We start from the raw sequence: 22680 nt of genomic DNA on the forward strand, positions 1-22680 counted from the left end.
TTGAAACTATGCTATTTTGAACATTTTACAAACAATTTATTAGAAGAGAAAAATCTATGTGAAAATGTTTAATGCATAAGATTAACAGGTGGATCAGAAACCTAAAGATCAAAACAGAAAACGAGATATTTTAGCATAACGCATGTAGTCACTAGGAGATTGAACTGACTCTTGTTTAGCAAATGCTCTGATTCAGTGTCACTACAACTAGTGGAATACGTTTAGGAATATTTCTTATTCACGCTTACTTTTCTTGGCAGCATGGACAATCAGACACTTGACCCATGTGTTGGGCCAATGTGTTATCCTCCACATTATCCACCCACTAATGCATAAATAAGCCAGCTAATTATGGGACTGTCTGTAAATTAAAAACATGTACCTCACTGACAAGACAGGTGGAAGGACAGGACTTTGATCCAATACCAGTCCTGGGCCAATGAAAGAGAATTTTTTAGGAGCTGAATTTGGATCTAATTCTGCCTTCTAGACTTTTTCTACAGCATTAAGTACTCTCATCACTAATCTGACAGAATTTCCAGATGTTGTAGCCAATTATCCAATTATTATTATTATTATTATTATTATTATTATTATTATTATGTACCAAGGTACAAATTACCTTGGTACTTTAAATCCCTCATTATTTTATTAGGCAAAAGTTACTGTAAAATGATGCAATGTCAGTTTTCACAGATCTTCACTTCTAGTTACTTCCAGAATCTCACCCTCATTTTAGATTCCAAGATGGCAGTCAAGTGAATTTAATGTTTAATGTATGATTAATGTATGGTCTTCCAAAATATGTCCCAGTTCAAACAAGTCCAAAATGGTCTGTATGAAAAAATTATTTAATATATTTTAGTATTTTTTCCACTTATAATGTTTTTATGAGTGTATGATTTCATATTTCAAACAACAAATATTGTTAAATTAAAATTTTTCCATCTGTTCTTAGACCCCTAGTCAAATGTGGTTTCTTTGACCATCTGTTTCAAACTTAAATCCCAAGTGACAATTTTTACTGGTTGTTGATGTTTTTATCTTACACTGCTTCCAAAATTTAATTTAAAATGTTGAGAATTCAGTCGGGTAACATTGCAAATGAATTTTAATAAATGAAAACCAAGGACAGTAAAGTGAATGTCCTCTTTAAAACTGTAAAAATGTTTCTAAATTACATTTATCATAATTATTCTGTCCTTACACCAAGGTCCTTTAATGAATTTCAATATATCCCGTGTCAAAATTAAAATTATAAATGGTTATAATATATATATAAGGTGTGCTCTTGTCACCTGTTGTAAGGTGGTCAGGATAGCTGTAAGGCTTTTTAAATTCATTCATTTATTCTCTGTAACCACTTATCCAATTCAGGGTCACAGTGGGTCCAGAGCCTACTGGGAATCATTGAGTGCAAGGTGGGGATACACCCTGGAGGGGGCGCCAGTCCTTCACAGGGCAACACACACACTTTTGAGTCACCAATCCACCTGCAATGTGTGTTTTTGGACTGTGGGAGGAAACCCACATGGACACAGGGAGAAAACACCAACTCCTCACAGACAGTCACCCGGAGTGGGAATCGAACCCACAACCTCCAGGTCCCTGGAGCTATGTGACACTACCTGCTGCGCCACCGTGCCGCCCCGCTTTTTAAATTGACTTTCCGCAAAAAATGTGTTTAATACTGTAGGTTTACAGTCTTGGTTCAGAGACCACAAAATAATCCTTAATTTTAAAAAATCACTGTCTTCTAAAAGTAGGGTATTTTCTGAGTTTTCCAACATTTTTATTTGAAACACGTGATATCGTGGCAGCAAGGTGGCACAACAGGTATCACTACTGTCACATAGCTTCAAGATCCAGGGGCTGTGGTTTCAAATCCTCCTTGTGCTGCTTACTGCGAGGAGATTGGTGTGTTCTCCCTGTGTCTGCACAGGTTTCCTCTGAGTGCACTCAATGAAAAAAACATATACTGGCAGACTGGCTTTGCAACATTATCCAAAGGTGAGAATTTGTGTGCCCTTTGAGCAGGGACATACCCGTCCAGGGTGTGTTCTTGCCTTGCACCCAGTTTTTTTTTTTATATGCTCTGGGCCCACGATGGTAGACCCTGCACAGAATAAAGCTGTTACAGAAAACGAATGAATGATTAAAATATGGGCCCTTTAACCGCTATTGTCAGAGGATCTGCGCATTACTAGCGCACTGCTGAGGAACTAAACGCAAGCCATCTGCTTCCTGAACTCCGGGTCTGGAGGAATTGTCCAATCAGAGCAGAGCTTATTGCGCAGTGTGGAGACGTTGGGCTGTTAATGTGGAGTCAACATGGTGAGTTCTACAAGCCGCTTTGTGTGAAAAAGCACCTTTAGCTGGGGTCCGATTTGTTATAGCGGCACATGAGAGACTTATCGAGACGCGTTGTGCTCAGGTTGTACTCAGCTGGGAGGTGTAGGTGCTCGGCGCTGTGTGTGTGTGTGTTAGCGCGCTTCGTTTGGCTCTGCTGCTCCATTCAAACAACACCGCCAGTATTACAACACGGCTACTGAACCTGCACTCATCATTACGACCTGGTACAAAGTTTATACTACGTCATTTCGACTGGACGCCAAAAGAAAATAAATAAAAAGACACAGAAGGACGAGCCGAGGCTGAAGTTATTTCTTACATGTAATCTTCGTTCCACCTTAAATATCGCTGTATGCTTGCACCACTTAAGGTGGAAAGGAAAGTTCCCTTAAGCAGCTGAAAATGGAGGCGACTACAGATTCATAAACTAAAGTATTACCGAGTAACTGACACGAATGTTGCCGTGTATATGAAAGTATTTGTTGTTATTCATATTGTGTTATCATCTTTAGTCGTATTATTGCATTAGTCTTCCATGAAGCGACGGTTGGAGCCGTTAGCCGCGTAAGTTCTCAGCTGAGAGTTACACACTTGGGCCTTTCCCCAAACACGAGTAAAATTCCCTCACATTATCCTGACTCAGGTAGAAATATTATTGAAAATAAAAAATAACGTATTATTTAGCAGTGGTTTCGGACAGAACAAGTGTACAAGGTTATTTTAAGCTTCTTGAGACAAACTACAATGTGAACTCGTCAGTTAGTCTGGGGTTAGTTGATTTATTTATTTTTCAGTATTGATACCTAAAATATATCCGGACGACGTCTTTTCCCATACATATTTAAAATGTTGTAAGATGTAAAAACCTGCTTTAGTTCATATACACCCTATAGCAGAATTATAGCAATAACCTTATAGACATAAAAACTTAATGAACTTAAAACGGCTCCTTTTTCTACAAACATTGTCATTTTTTATTAGCGTCACTTTATAGTTCTACAGTTACAGACTTTTGCCTGTCTGCTGCTTTGCATACGTTGTTATCCACCTTTCACCCCATCCACCAGTTATCAGAACCTCCACAGAAGGTAAAATTTTGGCGGAGGGTCATTCTCAGTACTACAGAGGTACTAGACATTTGCCTTTCGTTATCACCAAGCTTGGTTCTAACCTGTTATAAACTCTCTGATATACTTGAGAAAAACAGTACTATGTTCACCATAAGTGTAGAAGCATCTGTTACTCAGAGCTGCAGTGGTAATTGTATGGGCTCTCTTGTTCATGACAGTCCTCTGCTGATGGTAAAAATGGCCCAAGCCAAGCACCACCTTTTCCTGGTGTCCCACCCTCAGGGATGCCCCCGCCATTTGTAAGTTGGTGTAAGAATGTGTTTTGTTTTGTATTGCTATCACATTTTAAAGCTTTTATAAGATCTGTAAACATGTATTGTCATTTCGGTCTCTTTCCCTCAAAGATGGGACCCCCGGGAATTCCGCCTCATTTCCCACCAATGGGAATGCCACCTATGGCCCAAAGACCACCAAATATGGCTCCCATGCCCCCAGGGATGATGCCCCCTATGATGCCCCCTATGGGAGGTCCTCCAATAGCCCAGGTAACAAACATCATTTTAGTAAATCATGATGTTTTTATTGTATCAAGTCAGCAGTTAGTCTTTAATTAATAACAGCTCTTAATGCCTACTTTTTTTAAACCTTCCTGAAGCATTGCATTTTTTTTGTTCTTTGAGTGAGTTCAGTCATAGTCATGCTGCATTTTATTTGTCTTCTTGATAGCAACTTTAGCCAGAACTGCCCCATTACTCTCAAACAGACACACACCAAATTGTGTTTTTGGACAACCTCAATCTGAAATGCTAGGTCACAAAACATTCTTATTACATCCAGATATGAACATTCATTATTTCTAAGTGTAAACAGAGCCCTAGCCACTTGCCTGCTGATGGTGCTTTTCTGCTGCATGGGATCGGCTCTGCACAGCTCAACTCTATTTTAACTGGTTGCTTTTCCACTAGCACAGCTCCCCCACGATAGGGAGTTGGCACCCCAGACAGGTTGCACTATATTTCCCTCATTGTCTATCACTGCCAATTTTGTTAGAAGACAAAAAGCATTTCCCCCATCTATGTTTGTGGGGATGTTTGATCTAGTGGAAGGTGTTATGGTGGAAGTGTTGGTTATAAGGATGAGCACAGGAGGTGATTGGGGAGCTGCAGATTAAGAGTTCTGCTATTTATTCCCAGGGCACAAGCTGTGGCTTCACACTTCAAAAAGGGGTCCACACACTCACTCTCTCTCTCTCTCTCTCTCTCTCTCTCTCTCTCTCTCTCTCTCTCTCTCTCTCTCTCTCTCTCCCCCTCTCTCTCTCTCTCTCTCCCCCTCTCTCTCTCTCTCTCTCTCTTTTACTTACTCACATAGAGACATATACACTAATGCTTGCACTCACACACCCTCTTGTCTCACACGGCATATTAATACCCTCTGCCACACTGGAGAGAAATTAGCAGCCCAGATGAGTTTTTCATGAATCCCTTTTATTAGATGCCAGGCATGATGCCACCTATGATGCCTGGGATGATGATGCCACCTCGTATGCCAGCTGCGACGATGCAGCCAACAGGACCGGTAAAGTGACCATCATCACATTCCCACCTGCTAGTTGTGTGGTTCAAACAGATCCTGATAACTGTCAGCTCTATTAGAATTAGAATAATGACAGTAGCTCTCTTGTGATTCAGCTGTTGGTTGCTGACTTTTCCAAATATTTAGCTGTTGAAAATGTATGCTTGTTTATTTTATGTTTCAAATGCATTTTCTAAATCTCTCTTTTTTTTTCTTTTTTTTTTAAACTCACAGCCTGGCGTTAGTCCTGTAGATAATGGTAAGACATGATTAATGCTACTAATATAGATTAAATATTTAATATCATTATTAGTTTGTAATTTGTGATTCTTTGTTTTTACAAGCTGCTGCACCGGGAACTACTGTGAGTACATAATAAAACATTATTTCTGTGCAAATTGTAATTTTGTGTAAAATAAAAATACTTAGGTATCTGTTTTTCCACAAAAAGTCCCCTCATCTTAAATATTGTCATAATTGTTCTATTCTTGCAGAGCACAACAAATGATTCTCCCTCAGATGATCAGCCAAAAAAGGTCAGAATCCTAGGTTGCTACTTATCCAGCATTAATAATAATAATAATAATAATAATAGAGAGGAAAAAGTAATGTGCATGGATCTGGATATTTAATTTCAAATATGAATTTTTGTTGATTGGTGGAGTCACTTGGGACACTTTTAACTGAGTGCGTATGGAACTTTGCAGAAATCAGTTTGGACAGAGCATAAATCACTGGATGGAAAGACTTACTACTACAACACTGAGACCAAGCAGTCAACCTGGGAGAAACCAGATGAACTCAAGTCACCTGCAGAGGTAAAGAGGAATTGAGCTGAAACCATTCTCTTTATCAGACTACCAGTCACTTGGTTTCCCTATACTTCTCTTCTTCATTGGTATCTCCTATAGAAATCTGGTCTTATAGTGAGCAAAATACAATGTATGTGTTATTTATTCTCACAAAAATTTGCCCTTTGCTGTAGATAGGCTACTTGTTTTATTTGTGGTTTATTCTCCTTTAAAGACATTAAAATAAACACATTTTGCTCTGATAAACAAAAATATAGACACTATGAACTGAAGTCATAATTAGTTGAATCATCTCAGAAATCCAAGAATAGCTTCTAAAAGATAAACTGACTACAAATCACTTACATGTCATATGTTCTAAAGCACATACAAATATTTGCCTTGGTACAAACCATTTAAACAGTACTCTGGAAAAAAAATATATTGCTTCTTTTGTTGCAGCAAATGTTGTCTAAATGCCCATGGAAAGAGTACAAGTCTGACACTGGGAAGCCATACTACTACAACTCACAGACTAAAGAGTCTCGCTGGACAAAGCCTAAAGAGCTGGAGGATTTGGAAGGTGTGTCTGGCCTTACAAGCCCTTTCTTAGTAAATTTTAGTGGATACTGGTTAATTAATCTTTTTTTACCAGTGTGTTTACTGGTTTATCACAAAGAACCATTTTGAACATGTAACTGGACATAGGAGTATGTAACAAATCAGTTGAGGTTAAATTTACTCAGATTAAACAATTGAATAATAAACAAAATAAATGTTTAATGATCTATATTCTGTTCAAAGTGAGTTCAAGTACTTTTTCTTTTTGTTGCACCCAGAGACATTGGCAACTTATCACTAAAGATGATTTTACTGTTGCCAGTGTTTTATGGTTGCCAATGTGATCATAGCCTGACTCCTTTGGTGGCAATTTTTTTTTTTGGGTGTCCATGTGGTTAATGAGCACAAGCTGAACATTTATGTAACTTGTTACTAAACTGAAAGCATGACACGCTAAATAGATATGTTTTATTCACCTGAGGGTGCATAGTGAGATTTGGCTAAAAAAAATTTTTTAAATCTCAAAGTGACACAGAAAACGCACCAAATCTGTTCATGATTTTATGTGTAGCAAGTGTGGAAAAATATGTGGTGTGAAACGTGAAACATTTTCTATTCTGCAGCTTTTTGATCTCTGTTTTGTCTTTTTATCCATCAGCGATGATAAAGGCAGAAGAGAACGGGTAAGAGATGCTCCATATTCTTTTGATCCTTTTGAAGTTACTTTTTAGCATGCAGTCTTCCTGCTGTGCAGGCTTGATGGACTTTAATGAGTAGCTGTTCTGGTGTGGTGTTCTATCAGGAACGCAGACGTTGTAGCTCCTGGCACCGCCCCCACTCTCACTGCTCAGACAGACACAGCGGTCGTTATGGCTGCTGTCGTCGAGGCTGACGCTACCATGGCAACGGCTGCTGCTGAGGAACAGCTGTCTCAGATACCCGTGCAGGCGACTGAAGTCAGCAGTGAGGCACCCATGACCTCAACAGAGGACACACCCAGCATTGAGACACCAGTCAGGTAATGCTCATGCATCCACACGCACACATAGATGAGTACATGAAGAGCAGATAAATATAGATAGATCCAAACACACAGAGCAGGCTAGGAAACACAATAAGTTGGCGTCTTACGTTTGCTCCTGCACTCCACTTCTTGAACTTTAAATCTTTGGTGAAATTATTTGTTATTTTACTTTTTTCACTGCCTTTTGATTGTAATCTGTGTTGATTTGAATAGTTTTTTATTTTAGAATGGAGTTCTCCTGTCAGCAATATATTCATGATCACTATTCATCTATCTATATAAAAAAAAGTAGTTTTCTCTACATCACCATATGTCTTTTTAAAAACATTTGCCTCCATGGCAATGGTAAATTTTCACATGTTGGCTTATGCAATTATCACTGATAACCATCTCTGGTCCCTTTTTGTCATGAGCAAGAGCTTATTTGACCATCAGCAATGAGCTTTGGCCCACAGAATACAGGGACTTGAGGTATTGCTTTCTCTTTGAGTAACAGTGTGTCAGGTGCATTATGTGGCAAAGAGTAGTGCAAAGTGCTCCTGAGTCTATTTGTCTGTATTTACCATAGTAGTATGACACTTTGACATGCCATTCCATCTGAGGGCTGAAAGGTCATGCACTTTAATATTGTTGCTCTACACAGACTGAGATTTCCCCAGATTAACTCAGATATTTACTATATTATGAGCAATAGATGGTGAAATATATTATAATCTTGCATTGAACAGTCCAAATGGATTATTTCAACTGTATGTGCCGAATTTTGTAAGAGAATTGTCAAAGTGGTGAGCCACAAACCATCTTTGTTGGGAAAGAATGGGTCTGCCCTGGAAGCACCTATTGTATCCAATCATGATCCCCTCACCTGTGACCAGTTCACTTGCTTATTATGGAAAATCTTAAGATCTAAATATATCTAGAATTTTCGCTCTTATTTTGCAACAGTCCCAAATGTTTTGGAGTGTGTTGCAAATGTCAATACAAGATATGTTCATATTTACAAAATAATATTCAGTTGTTCAGTGAAACATCTATCTGTCTGTCAGTCCGATACTCATTCACGCCCTCTCTCTTACAATCTTTCTCTATCGATCTTGCTCTATTACAGCCATAATACACACACACACACACACACACACACAGAGAGTTTGGAAAGGCAGGTGAAAACAGTGGGGTGGGGGGATCTTTATGAAAGTGAGAATAAACCCATGTGTAACTCAGGATCTGTCTCATGACTTATCCTTAGATGCTTTAGTAATGTGGTAAAATGATATCAGTGTTCCCCAGGCTTCTCTAGTGTGGCCCTTGTTTGAACCTTTCTCTCGGCTCATATTGGCTGTATATCAAGGCTGAATGAGTTTTTCTTGCACTCTGCCAAGGTTCAGCCAAAGTGTGCCTTCAGCACCTCAAAGGAGGCTTGAAGAGAAGGTGTTTTTGAAGTTGAATTGTAATGGTAATGTTTTACGTATGCACCTCTGTCCTGTTTCCACAGTAACGACACATCTAAAGAAGAGAGGACGGAACTGGTAAAGAAAGTATACAAGTGGAACACCAAAGAGGAGGCGAAGCAGGCCTTCAAAGAACTGCTGAAGGAAAAGGTGTGGTCACTCTTGCTCACAGCAATAATTAATAACTTCTTTCATTTTATCTCACTCTCCCTGGAGTTGAAAGACAATTTTAAACAATAGCTAGGCACGTCTTTCTTCTCTCAATCATTTACACTCTGACTTATTCCCCCTCCCCTTTGCTGGTACAGATATTGTACTGGTTAAAGCAATGGCCACCTGGGTGTGGTTCTATATATAGCATGTTTTAATTTGGTGCACAAAGCTGTCCTTGGAGGCCTCTGCCTGTTTTTGAGAGTTCCTTATTTGCTGCTTCTGTATAATTTAGTGAATGGAGTCTGGAAGATGACCATACAGTAGCAAACTCCAGTGATCAGCGTTATCAAAACCTTACACATGAATGATTGATTTTCCCCCCTCAGTTTTTTATTTATTTTTTATTTGCTTTTTCCTTTTTGAGAGTCACTAACTCTCAACTCTGTTCCATGCTCCCTTTTCCTCTTTCCTGTCTCTCTTCTATTGGTAGCATGTGGAGGGAATCTAAAAAGGCCACTTATGTAAGCTGCTGGCATTTCTGTAAATTATCACAGTATTCTACTGCTGTTCTCTGCACTCACTGTGCAATTAAGGGAATTCAGATCCATCTACCCATCACACAATTAAGGGAATGCATCACCTGAACCTTCTTGTGGTCAGAGTGGAGCTTTTGGGCATAGGCTTATCATTGCAAAATTTTACACACACATGCAAACACAGATGTGTTAAATTGTGTTGTAAAATGTTTTGTAGTTTAATTCTTTTGTGATTTTGAACTCTTTTGTGATTTATGACATTAGCAGACATTTTTCTAAACATATATTATAAACCATCTAAATTGTCAAGTGCCTTTAGGATTTGAGTGAGCCTTGTTAATTTGGCAGAGCAACCAAGGTAACCTCACATGCTTTTATTATTATTAATAGTAGTAGTAGAAAAATCTCACACACCTTGTTTTATTTTTATTTATTTATTTAATTTTTAATCCTCTGTTTGTCACTCATTCAGTCACTCAATTTTGTTTATCTGCAGGGAGTCTCCTCAAATGCATCTTGGGAGCAAGCTATGAAGATGATCATTAATGACCCTCGTTACAGGTACGTGCCCACAGTTTTCAGGCTAAAATGATTTTAGTTGATTTAGAATTTAGAATTTGAAAGTAAGTGTATACATTTACCCACCTAAAATGCTCTACTAATATTTAATGTCAAATATTTAACCAAATTAACCTTTGTTTTGTATGTGTAATGGTTCTCTCCTTGTCTCACTATTTCCAGTGCCTTGCCCAAGCTAAGTGAAAAGAAACAAGCCTTTAATGCCTATAAGGTTCAGACAGAAAAGGAGGAAAAAGAGGAAGCCAGGATCAAATACAAAGAGTCCAAAGAGACGTTCCAACGCTTCCTAGAGAACCATGAGAAAATGACCTCCACTACCAGATACAAGTGAGAACTTTGTACATTTTTATTGGGATGAGATGGTTGTCTGTAAGCACAGTGTTTCAGCCATGGGACCCAGTGACCTGTAAACTTTCACAGATTCCTTGCACATACAACATCTGATCAGTTAATTGAAATATTGTGAAGCAGGGAACATCTTAGGACTGGAGTTTTGAATTATGTCTTTATTATTATTGCCATAATGTGTCCCATCCAGCAGTGTGAAAGTTTTTGGCTGAAACTGAAATTGAGTGTTTTGTTAAACTTCCAACTTTGAATGAAAATCAGTACATTGAATGTGCTTTAAATGAAACTTTAGACTCATATGCTGATGACAAGCATATTGGTGCCTTCTAATTAAAAACATGTATCTCCATTTTTGTGCTGAATTTTATGATGACTGAACCAATAGAAATGCTCCAAAAATACTTTAAATAAAACCGTTTTCATTTGACTTGAAAGTTAAGAAGGTTTTTTCCTTCTCCTGTGAAATTACTATTTTGAGAGATACAGTGGAACCTCTACTAACGAACTTTCCAAGATACGAACCGGGCATTTGAATATATTTTGCCTCCACCAATGAACCATGACTCTAGAAACGAACCCGAGCCTTCGCCGAGCCGGTGGCTGGAAATGGCCACTGACCCCAATAGACGAGTCTCCCAGCGCGCCCAGACTTGAGTGAGCTTTTAAGATTAGCAAATTATAGCTTTAGCAATTTAGCATTAGTGTAAATAGCAGACATCGAAATTTGTTCTACATTCACCCGCCTACTCCCTGTTATTCCACCCACCCCCCACCTCCCGTCATACAGACAGTGCCTGTGTTACTGCTCCAGCCAGTCGTCACGTCTTCGATATGTAACCATTTTTTTTATTTGTTTTTATTTCTTTTTTTATTACTGTTACCACTTTATTTCTTTATTATTTTTAGTAAGGCTACATGTATTTTTTTTTACTAATTTGAGAGTGTTGTAAACATATCAGTGCAAAAAGGGGGTGGGGTGCTGGAACGCATTAATTGCTTTTCCATTATTTTAAATGGGGAAAATTGACTCGAGAAACGAACTTTTCCACTTACGAACCAGGTCACGGAACGCATCGGGTTCGTAGGTAGAGGTTCCACTGTACATGTTTTCTGTTGGAGAGCAGCAATATACTCCATTGCAGGAGCTGGAAATACATTTTTTACACTCATGCCATCAGTATCTGTGTCATTTTAAAATCATTTGTAATTAAAAAGTGCTACTTGCAGACTTGAACAGTGTATGAGCGGCTAGGCTTCATCCTGCATAGTGTGGAATGTTAAATGTACAGCTATTTATAATAATTTTTTGCTATGTTAAGTTACGATAAGTTACAGCCCAGTAAACAGCTGTAATTATTGATCATATTTGAGTGTTCAGCCTGCCGTGCTGCTCATGTAGAATAAGCCACATTTGCCTTGTGTTTGTACAGGACAGGATCAGGGCTGTCATTTCTGAGATGCATTAATAAGTTGCTGGACATCAGAAACGTATTCATATGTTACACTTTGAATGCCTACAAAACTGTGATTAGATTAACTGTAGCCAAATTTGAAAGAAATTCCTGTTTCAAATTATAAATGTTAATAATGTATCAAATTGCTACTGATGAACGAGGGAGTGTGTTACACATTTACAAGCCTATTTCTCTGAAATGTCTGGTCCTATAATTCTTGTTTCCAAGGAAACATTAATTGCAGAGTTCTCTGTAAAGCAGCAGGTGGGTAGTATTTGTTTAGGGGGAGTTGACAGAAAATTCACTTTGCCTTTTTCCTGTCATGTTATCTTTGAGTTTATGCTTATTTGAGGTACGTTGTTAACTAAATTTGAATGTGTTAAATATGAGTTTCCTGCTGTCGTGTTTATTCATATGTCCCAATGTACACCGTATAGTAGCCCATAAATAACAGCTCACTTCATGGTTCGTTACTTCCTCCTTTTGGCAAAGAAGAGTACTACAGCAGAGTGAAAATCTTGTGTGTATGTGGTAGGAAAGCTGAGCAGATGTTTGGGGATCAGGAGGTGTGGAGCTGTGTTCCAGAGAGAGACCGACTAGAGATCTATGAAGATGTGCTCTTCTACTTGGCCAAAAAAGAGAAGGTGTGTTTTACTATAATTGTACAAAATACTAATCACTTGACAAACTAGGTAAGCTGTGCATTTTATTCATCATAATAATCTTCACTGCAGCTGCTTTCACTATTACAGTTATGATTCATTTTGGTTAATGAAAGCACTGTTTGTTGTTGCTGTCAGAAAAAACCTTGCGTTTCTAAAATAGAAATTTTACAGGAAAGGGGAAATAATTAAATGAAAGTTAAATATATTGTCCAGTTAATTTTGAACTAAATTTTTTCACATATTCATTGATTTCACATAATTAAATGGATAGTTAAAAGATACAAGTTATGTCCAAAAATTAAGAGTTTTGGTTCAGAAAGCAATATGTGTAAATTGTCAGTAAAGGCTTAGCTGAAAATAGCACATTGATGGGCAGTGCTATAGCCTCTCATTTAACACCTCTGTTCTTCTCAAACTCTCACTCTTTACACTGTAGGAACAAGCCAAGCAGCTAAGAAAGAGGAACTGGGAGGCATTAAAGAACATTTTGGACAACATGGCCAATGTGACATACCGCACCACCTGGTCTGAGGCCCAGCAGTACCTTCTGGATAACCCCACATTTGCTGAGGACGAAGAGCTACAAAGTATGCATACACAGCGTACACATACACATCATCTAAAGCCACTGGCCAAATTTTTTCATGTTTTAGAACACAAATGCACATGAGTAATCTAATACCTTAGTATTTAGCCTTCTAAAGCACTTTATCAATGCTACAACAAAGAAAAATGATAGATATGACCAAATTTAGTAAATAGTTTGTCATTACTGTCATAACAGCTGCCACATTGTCAGATTGGAAAAAAAAACATTTTAATGGGCTAATGTCTTTGGTTTGCTGAGGACACATACTCTTATTTTAAATTAAGTATTCAATTATGACTCATTGGTGATTTATAGTTTATTTCACATTTAAATGCTTATGTAGAACAAGTATAAAATCTTCAGAGAAGCCTTCAGTAATATAATGCGTTCATCTCTTTTGGCAGACATGGATAAGGAGGATGCTCTCATTTGTTTTGAGGAGCACATCCGAGCTCTGGAGAAGGAAGAAGAGGAGGAGAAACAGAAGGGTCTGCTGAGAGAGAGACGAAGACAGCGGAAAAATAGAGAATCATTCCAGGTTATACATGCACATGGATGAATCATGGGTCATTGTATTATTGTGGCCAAATACAATGATTTTCATATAAAAGCAGCTTTGTACTTCAGTAGCACACAGCATAAGAATGGCTAAAACACTGCTAGAATGCACATGACTGTTTTAGCTATGTCAATCAAAATTGAATTATGCTGCATGTAATCAGTCAGCTTAGTTTTTTGCAGTTAATTTGTCATTTGAGGTAGTGACTTTAATATGATATAATTTTGAGCACGAATTAAAAGCTGTTTGGTTCCTTGTCCTTTGTGCATTTGTGCATCTTTTGTTGTTTTGTGTGATGTAGAAATTTCTGGATGAGCTACACGATCACGGACAGCTGCACTCTATGTCGGCATGGATGGAGATGTATCCAACCATCAGCGCAGACATACGCTTTGCCAGTATGCTAGGACAACCAGGTCAGAAATGGACACAGACACACATCCCTTGCTATTTCTGTTTGCAGTTAAGCATGGGAAACTAGGTCAGAAAAAACTCCACTGTTCCAAAAATGTCCTGAAGTTCCCTACAAATCAAGCAGTAGCTGTAATAAGCGTTGATCAAACATCCTGGATGATTAACACCTACCTGCAAGGCAGAAATTTGGTTTTTGCTCCTTTCTGGTAATGTTCCATTAAATCCTCAAATACAAGGGAAAATGTAATACAATAAATAGCTGTTGAACATAGTGAGTGACTCATAAACAACTTAACTTGGAAATCCAACTTATTCTGAAACTAATTACTAGTACTGGCACTAACCTTTGGTCAGTGCTATTACTAAGGACCGTATAACTAGGGTACTATTGTAGAATAAGGATTTACTCATTCAGGTTTTCATTCCTCAGGCTCAACACCTCTGGACTTATTCAAGTTCTACGTGGAAGATCTCAAAGCCAGGTACCACGATGAGAAGAGAATCATCAAAGATATTTTAAAGGTAGAGTTGCCTTTGAAGTGTGTGTGTGTGTGTATTTATAGAGTAATATGCAAAATAATCAACACCATTGATTCAAATATATAATAAAGCAAAATACAAGATGATACATGCAGGCATTATCCGCAATGACGGATTTCTAAAACAGCCATCCATTACTTGGTCAGCTGCATCATGATGTTGGTGGCTGAGGAGGTTCTGGTCTGATGTGGTGTGTGCTTGATAGAGAGAGCACATGAGACACCTGCTGGTTTAACTGAAAACCTGTAGGAATCTGATACATTTCTGGTATTTTTAATTTGTAACATTTTCCTTCCTCTAGGTGTGGAACTCCTTTTTGAAAATTTAAAAAGTTTTTTATTTATTATTATTTTTTTTAATACATAAAGGTTTCAACCATTTGGATTTAAATACCAGTCAACTGCATCAATAAGTATCTTCTGTTTCCCAATGATTAAATTTCGAGTTGTAACATGGTGGTCAGCATCCATCTGTCATATTTTCTGTCTCAGTGCTGGACTGAGGGGTTGAAAAAAACAATGCCAGCAGCGCTCCTGTGTCTGACTTACTGGAACCAGCAAAACACACATTAACATACCTCCACCACATCAGTGTCACTGCAGACTTAAGAATGATCTACCACTTCGTTCATACCCGCTCCCTGGTGTTCCTGACCAATAATAAACAGGGTGAAAAGGAGCTATCAGAGTGTGCAGAGTAAATGATGAACTATAGTCTGTAATTGTATAACTATAAAATGCACCTTCATGTTTAGTGGAGCTGAAGAAATGGATGATTGTAGCAAGACAGAATGTCATCTTAATGTTATGGCAGATCAGAGTTTAATATATAATTGTTATTGATGTTTGTTCTACATTTAAAATTGAGTTGGTTGAGTGTCAAACCGTCTGGCTCTAAATGTTAAATTTAAATGTAAAAGCATTGCGTGAATTAACTGAATAAATTCTTTGAAGGACAAGGGATTCCTGGTCGAGATCAGCACTAGCTTTGAGGATTTTGGCTCTGTTATCAGCTCAGATAAGAGAGCCACCACACTGGATGCGGGCAACATCAAACTAGCCTTCAACAGTGTAAGCATACCTTTCTTTCTTTGCCTCAAATTGCTTTTTTTACTTGCTGTGCAACTTATTTGTGATGAATTTAACTTTAACAAATGTTGCTCTACTTGTCCTTGTGTTTGTGCCTGTGTGTGGGTTTAGTTACTGGAGAAGGCAGAGGCAAGAGAGAGGGAGAGAGAAAAAGAGGAGGCAAGAAAGATGAAAAGGAAGGAGGCAGCTTTCAAGAGCATGCTTAAACAGGCCACACCTCCACTGGAGCCTGATGCTACATGGGAAGGGGTAGGAGCTGTTGGATTTAGGAATGAGTCCGTGAAACTTTCTATCCAAGACAAGTTTTCTGTTGATATTCAAAAGTTTTCTCCTTTTGTTTAAGGTGAGGGACAGATTCCTTAAGGAGCCTGCATTTGAAGACATTACGTTGGAGTCTGAGCGAAAGAGGATATTTAAAGACTTTATGCATGTGTTGGAGGTAAAATATTCACTGTCTCTCCTCTATGTAGATTTGTTTTACCTGAGCATTGGTGTACAGTATCACAAAGTCATAATTAGTCTTGCACCGTTACCATGTCGCTATTGGCACTGATACTGGCACTTAAACACAGTATCGGTATCGACTACAGAGAGCACCAATACCACAGGTGTGTTAGAAATGGCCCACTACTCACTATTTCCTACAGTTAAGACACGGCACTTTTTGGGAGACACCCCTTGAAGCAGATACTGACGCGCATGCAGCTCAATTTAAAGTTGGGGCAGATTATAAACAGACTGGGTGTTTCACACTACACAACAGTTTTTGTCGATTTTTACATAGACTGGAAATATATCACACACACTAAACGACTAGGGATAACACACTACATGACCCCAATTCACTTGTAATAAAGGCTGTAACAGCAGTTTGTGTGGCACACCATGTTCTCCTACAGGTAATACTCGTTATTTGGGGACATGTGCATCCAGTACTATGTAATATATTGTAGTTTAACCGTTTAATCCGTCCTCCACTGTAGAGCTCCACTGCCCGCGCCTGTGTTTACTTTCTTTTCTGTGTTCTCATTGGCTGTTGAAGGGACTTGTCCAGTCTTGAGTTGGTGGAGAGTTTACACTACGTGACCACGTCCAAATTTGGGTTGAAAAATCAAACATTTGATATGCTGCGACTGGTCTGAAACACGAGGCAAAAATATGTAAATTCAGGCTAAAAGTCGTGTAGTATAACCCCAGCGTAAGGCATGCCTAAGAACACTGCGCAACCACAAAGAAGCACGCTAACACAGGTCAGCCGCAGTGCTTAGAAAATGCGTTTCATAGTTGTGACAAATTTCTGCATAACCGTGTTAAAAGCTGTTCAGTCAGACAGGGTACTCTTCCTACTTGTATTTGTTACAGCATTGTGGGAATATTGATTTTTTTCATGGCTCTGAAACTTCAAATTTTTTAATGTGCAGTTAATAAAGAAGTAAATGTTGTTCATTCAGGCTTATTCTACCTTACACTGCTTTAACAAAATGAAATCTAAGTACAGCAATAGTAATATCTGGAAATATAGGCCTCGGTCTAGTGGTTAAGATAGAGTTGAGATCGGTACTTGGCAGATATTGAACATGAAATATCGGAAAGGAAAAAGTGGTATTGACGAATCCCTATATATATTTATGTAGGGTATTATATATGGATAATATATATATTCTTTCTCTCCCTGCAGCATGAGTGCCAACATCATCATTCTAAAACCAAGAAACACTCCAAGAAGTCCAAAAAGCACCATAGAAAGCGATCTCGTTCTCACTCAGTAAGTACACCCCATGAGTCTCTTAAACTACAAACCCCATTGCCAGAAAAGTTGGCATTTTCGCAAAATGCAATAAAAAAAGTGTCCGCAACACACTCAAAAACTGAACAGAAGCATTATTACTATTGTGTCACATGACATTTTCTTTTAATTACACAGTTTAATTGTTTAGGAATTTTTTCAAATGCAATTTTTGCCCATTCTTGCTGTATTTCTAACATGACCTGCTCAGCAGACACTTCTCACCATTATCTGATTCTTATCCTCATGATGCACCATACATTTTCAGTAGGAGATAGAACTAGGCCTGGCGTCGTCCTGCTGAAATAGACATGGAGTTCTTGGGAAGAGATCTTGACAACAACATATGTCTCTTCAACATACCAATATAAGCCTCTTCATCAGTGGCACATTCATATAACTACAGATCACCATGCTCTGGGCACTAATGCACCCCCATGCCACCACAGTTGCTTTTGCACTTTTCTTGGTAACAGTATTATGGTCTTTTACATTGTTTGTCATATAGAATCTGAGAGAATTCTACCGAATTTTAAGTGACAGTGATTTTCCAAAGTGCTCCTTAGCCCTCATGGTTGCCTGACGGTTTGTTAAACCACCTGTTCTGATGGTCACTCACATTCAGCAGCAGTTTTTGACCACTTAGATTTCCCCTGACCCCTTGAATCTTTTCATGGTAGATAGTGAAATATCTAAACACATTGCAATCTTGTGTTAAGAAACATTAACTTTGAACTGACTGACGTTTGACACAAGGTGGTGAACCACAAACTGACCTTGCTTGCAAAGAATAAGCCTTTTGGGAATGTTCCTTTTTATACCTTTAATGTTCACCTGTTTAAAATGTGATGCTTCAAATTTGTTTATACCTGCAGACTGCTATTCAGTTTGTCAGAGAAAACATTGGAAATCTTTGTAAATTTAAATAAAATTTCAAGCAATTTTACAAATTAGTTTTATTGGATTTTTAGAATGTGTCCCAACTTTTATGGAAATGGGCTTTGTAGAAGTAAAACCACACGATCAACACTCTTCCACTGAGCAATCCTTTCTTTTATTTTTAGGCTTCTGAGTCTGAGGATGATGAGTATCACTCGAAAAAGAAGAAACGATCAACTTCAAAATCTCCATCCGAACATTCTTCCTCAGGAGAGTCCGGTCAGTGCCTCCTCCAATAAACACATCTGTCTTCTCACCACTGTTCAAAATAATACCAATACGATAAAACTGTGGCTCACAAACCTTTTGTGGATAGGAAAATCAACAACAAAACAAAGTCACAAATTACCTTTACAGCAGGATTATTACAAGTGACAAGCATTATTTATGTATTCATTTGTTTTGCTGTGCCCCGCTGCAATTTCTCTGCACCCACTTTGGGAGCCATTGTGCTAATAGACTGTGTCTAATGTTCTATGTTAATTTTATACAGAGAGAAGTTATAAAAAATCCAAAAAACACAAGAAGAAGGGAAAGAAGAGGCGGCACAAGTCGGTAAGTTCTCCAGAGAATAATGTACATATTTTACAGACTTTAAATCTACTTATTGTCTTCAGTATTCACTTTTCATGTTCCTCCGAATTTGTTCAGTGCCATATTATGCCAAAGCAGTCTCCTTCAGCAGCTGATTTAATGCACCTTTTTAATGTACTTTTTAATTTGGTCTGTCCCCCCCTGCAGTATTTATATTATTAAAAAAAACAACAACCTTAAACTGATGATGTAGTCACACGTACTGTCATCTTGCAGGCTTCCCCTGAATCTGAGGTTGAGAAGGACCGAAGGGGACGAGATAAAGACAAGGATAAAGAGAATGAAAAGTCTAGAGGGAAAACTCGGGGCGAATCTAAACAGAAATCACCTAAGAGAAAACCACCTAAAGAAGAGGTGAGTGTTGTGTCCCGTTTCATTATAAATGATCAGTTTGGGTAAAATAAACCTACGTGAAAGGCCTATGTCACTAAATATTTATTTTTGTGCTTCAGGGAGGGTGGGACACCTCAGGCAGTGAACTGAGTGAAGGGGAGCTGGAGAAGAGGAGGAGAACACTTTTGGAACAGTTAGATGCTCCATAGACTCATCCTTATTCATCTTTCTTTCTTATTCTGTCTCATCATTAACACGCATTCCTTTTTAATGCCTTTGTCTGCATCACAGCACATTCAGCCCCTGATGCTCTGCTTTAGAGGTTCACTTCTCTCATTTTGAGCATTTGAAAGAATGTGCTGACTGAATATGGAGGAAAATCGCTATCCACTTTCTTTGTAAGTTTTCAGAACACTTCCACATATGCCTCAAAGAGCAGAAATAATGGACTGTGTTCCATTTTGTGAGGTGTGTTCTTTTCTGGTTTCCATGTATTTGCTCACTTGCTTCTTAGTCTTTTGATTAGCCCCATGTTGCAAACATTTAGGTAGTTGTACATTTATTTTGTAATTGCAAATAGTTTGTCTTTGAAAGCAGTTGTTTAAAGGTAAATAAAAACAACTCTGGGACTGCCTTTTCAAAAACCTGTACATCACTCATTTTGGAGGGGGGGTAGTTGCTGTTCGATTTTGCTGTTAATGAACTGCTCTCAATTTTAAATATGCAGTAATTTTGACTCTCAGAATAAAATATAATACAAGTGCCCACTGTAAATCATTTTTATACATATTTAGGACATTTTTAGTTTTGAGCCAGTGATTATTTCGACAATGTTCAAAAGTAAGTCAGAGGTTCTGAAGACTCATTAAATGTGAAATGAACTTATACTCTCCACCCTTGAGTTTCTCATTTAACTGCGATCCTGATCAATGACAAATACAAAGAGGAGGTATGGTAATAGTTTGTTTAATCATTGGCATTGACAAACTGGAGCTAACAAAACGTATTAAAATCAAAGTTCTGCTGTAAGCTTTCAATGCCTAAAGATATGTTTCTGATTAGAAAGAAAATAAGGAACACATGCCAGTTTGATCCAGGTCTCTAAATGAAAAGGAACACACAAGGGAATGCAGCATAAAGACATGCCAGTATTATCTAGCGATGCATTACATGTACTTATGGTGACAACTTGTGTCAGTAATTCTAATGCCATAATACTGCCAGGCAAGCGTAAAATTTCAGCCCTCTGCTACATATGCCATTAAAATATGCCACAGTCATGTTTAATTAAATAAAAAAAAATGGAAAACTATAAGTTAAAATAACATTCAAATGGTGTAACACAGGATGCTTTTAAGAAGATTTGAACAATATGTACAATATTAACCTTGTGCTAATGAAGGTTAAGGGGAGAAAAAAGCAAGAATTTTGTAGCAAAATCTGTACAATACTTTCCCCCAAATTTGTTTTCTGCTGTTTTACCTGGTGTTCTTAAACAGAGAGAGCTGCTAAGTGAAACTGGCACTCATCTGAGTGAATTACATGAGCCAAATGGAAAGAGTTTAGTGGTTAAATACTGTGTTTCAAATGTGTAGTTACAGGTCACAAAACAACTGTCTCTTCATTCGTCAATATACTGCTTAGAGTCTAGAGTCCAGTTTTCATAAAAAGTGTATCAAGTACTGTGGCGGTGCCTTTGCTGCTGGATATATTCTTTGGTTTACACTGTAATTGTACTCAAACAGCTACCATTCGACATTCTGAACACTGGAATGCAGGTTTCGTGAAATCCCACTGGATGAAGTTCAGCCCCTCACCAAGAGCGGACTTCTGAGTGGCACTTGGGCAGTTGCTGTAGAGTTTTACAGCTTTGAAAAGGTCCATATCCTGACTTGGGCCTAAAGGCCAGATTTAGTATCAAGTGTGAAGCTGATTTCTGAACTTGGTCCTTGAATGGAGGTGTTCATGTTCAAGTTTTTTACATTTCCCATGAACCTAGTACCATCTGCTTTACATAACACTTACATATTACCCTCAGTACTTTGCTGTACTCCCTCAAATCTAATCTTCTTAAAAACTGGTCATGGGTGATTAAAAATGCTACTTTTTTTCTGGCAGCTTTCTTTATGATTTGCAAAAGCTCAGTACACTTAGCCCTTGTTAATAAATGGAAAAATGTTTTTGAACCACAGTGCAGTCAAAGCAAAGGCAATTAGCAATGGAATGTCAGAAGTAACTTTCATAGTATAGAAATGGGTATGCATTGTAAACAGGGATCATTGCCCAAACATGGTTACTGGTCCAGTTTACTGTGGGAAAGCCAGGTCAAGTCCTATTGCTTGAAGTAAAACCACATATGATAAAAACACAAATGATATTTGATAATACAATCTACAATTCAGGCACTTGGCTTCAAAAGTAGCATGACCGTTTGACCATTCAGAGCAACTTCCTCAGTCTTTCATATCCTTCATTAATCCATTTCACAGAGAGGCAGAAAGCCCCTGGCTCCACTCCCCAAACCCTTCCAGTCACATCCACTCTGCCCTTGTTACATCACCACCTCTGCATTGTTGATTGGCCGCAAGTTCTGATCATCGAAGCGTCTCCGGACACTCCTCCTCACTGCGTCGGCACGCCTGTAAGGCTGGTTTCTCAGATCTGACAGAGGCACAGGACAAAATGTGTCAAACCCTGTTCAAGCTCCTCGTGGAGGCTGGGTGTGCTGGCAGCCATTCGGGCAAAGCAGCTTGAGCTTCAAAGACATTTACTGGAAAGGGGCTTGGAAAGGGTTTCTCTTGAAATTCATGAGAAATTTTACAGTTGGTGTTTCTTCTGTAAATGTCCCTCAAAATTTAACAGCACTGCTGACCACACCCTTAAAACAGGTTTCACTCTTGAGGAGAAAAAGCCTATGCCCATCTGTAACTAGTGTTAAACTTATGTTAATGTAGACTCTATTCTACATTAGTCAGGGTTATACCTCACACATGCATTATATGAAACGACTAGCAGGGCTATTCAGCTACAGCCGGATTTTCTGAAGTAAGCGTTCAACTGCAGGACTGTATCCTCTACTGAAATTAGTATTAATGGACTAATGAAAAACCTCAGAGAATCAGATGATTCTGGAATAAGTACCTGCACATTCTGCCAGTCCCAAAAGTCAAACTTAAATAGCCCTGGTGTGTTTAGCAATGATGGACAAGGAAAGAAAGAGAGAGAAGGGACCATAAAAGGTATTAAAATCAGGACAAAGATCATGTCTGTTAGGTAAAATAGAGG

At 38.4% G+C, this 22680-nt stretch overlaps 2 protein-coding genes across 7 annotated transcripts in view; one reads left to right on the forward strand and one right to left on the reverse strand.

Moving 5' to 3' along the window:
* The first annotated feature begins 2237 nt into the window (after nt 1-2237).
* prpf40a (PRP40 pre-mRNA processing factor 40 homolog A) lies at nt 2238-20287 on the forward strand. Of its 2 annotated transcripts, XM_066686978.1 has the most exons (27): nt 2279-2334; nt 3641-3721; nt 3827-3967; nt 4914-4997; nt 5229-5253; nt 5339-5358; nt 5489-5530; nt 5702-5812; nt 6248-6368; nt 7005-7029; nt 7149-7364; nt 8863-8968; nt 10004-10068; nt 10249-10413; nt 12424-12532; nt 12990-13140; nt 13547-13680; nt 14003-14117; nt 14546-14637; nt 15609-15725; nt 15855-15992; nt 16087-16182; nt 17422-17508; nt 18594-18687; nt 18962-19023; nt 19279-19416; nt 19515-20287. In XM_066686978.1, exons 1-27 carry the CDS (start codon nt 2332-2334, stop codon nt 19602-19604), a joined length of 2628 nt encoding a protein of 875 aa, XP_066543075.1. In that variant the 5' UTR covers nt 2279-2331; the 3' UTR covers nt 19605-20287. The 2 variants fall into 2 exon arrangements, with proteins under 2 accessions (XP_066543076.1, XP_066543075.1); XM_066686979.1 differs by lacking the exon at nt 3641-3721 and having other exon boundaries at nt 2238-2334.
* fmnl2a (formin-like 2a) overlaps nt 18593-22680 on the reverse strand; it is a 61677-nt gene continuing 57589 nt past the window's right edge. For 4 of the 5 annotated variants that reach the window (XM_066686974.1, XM_066686975.1, XM_066686976.1 and 1 more), the window contains one exon: nt 20354-22056. In XM_066686974.1, coding sequence (XP_066543071.1) covers nt 21947-22056 — 110 coding nt within the window. In that variant the 3' untranslated portion in view covers nt 20354-21946. Of the gene's footprint in view, nt 18728-20353; nt 22057-22680 lie in introns of those variants that run through there. The other variant, XM_066686977.1, reaches the window with a different exon arrangement.

This window comes from Hoplias malabaricus, chromosome 12 (genome assembly GCF_029633855.1).
Source record: "Hoplias malabaricus isolate fHopMal1 chromosome 12, fHopMal1.hap1, whole genome shotgun sequence".
NCBI classification, from domain to species: domain Eukaryota; kingdom Metazoa; phylum Chordata; class Actinopteri; order Characiformes; family Erythrinidae; genus Hoplias; species Hoplias malabaricus.

Excerpts from the sequence above, each read along its gene's own strand:
- prpf40a (XM_066686978.1), top strand. Across the intron at positions 5,254-5,338 it reads CGTTAGTCCTGTAGATAATG|CTGCTGCACCGGGAACTACT; the intron begins GTAAGACATGAT and ends TGTTTTTACAAG. Across the intron at positions 5,531-5,701 it reads CAGATGATCAGCCAAAAAAG|AAATCAGTTTGGACAGAGCA; the intron begins GTCAGAATCCTA and ends GGAACTTTGCAG.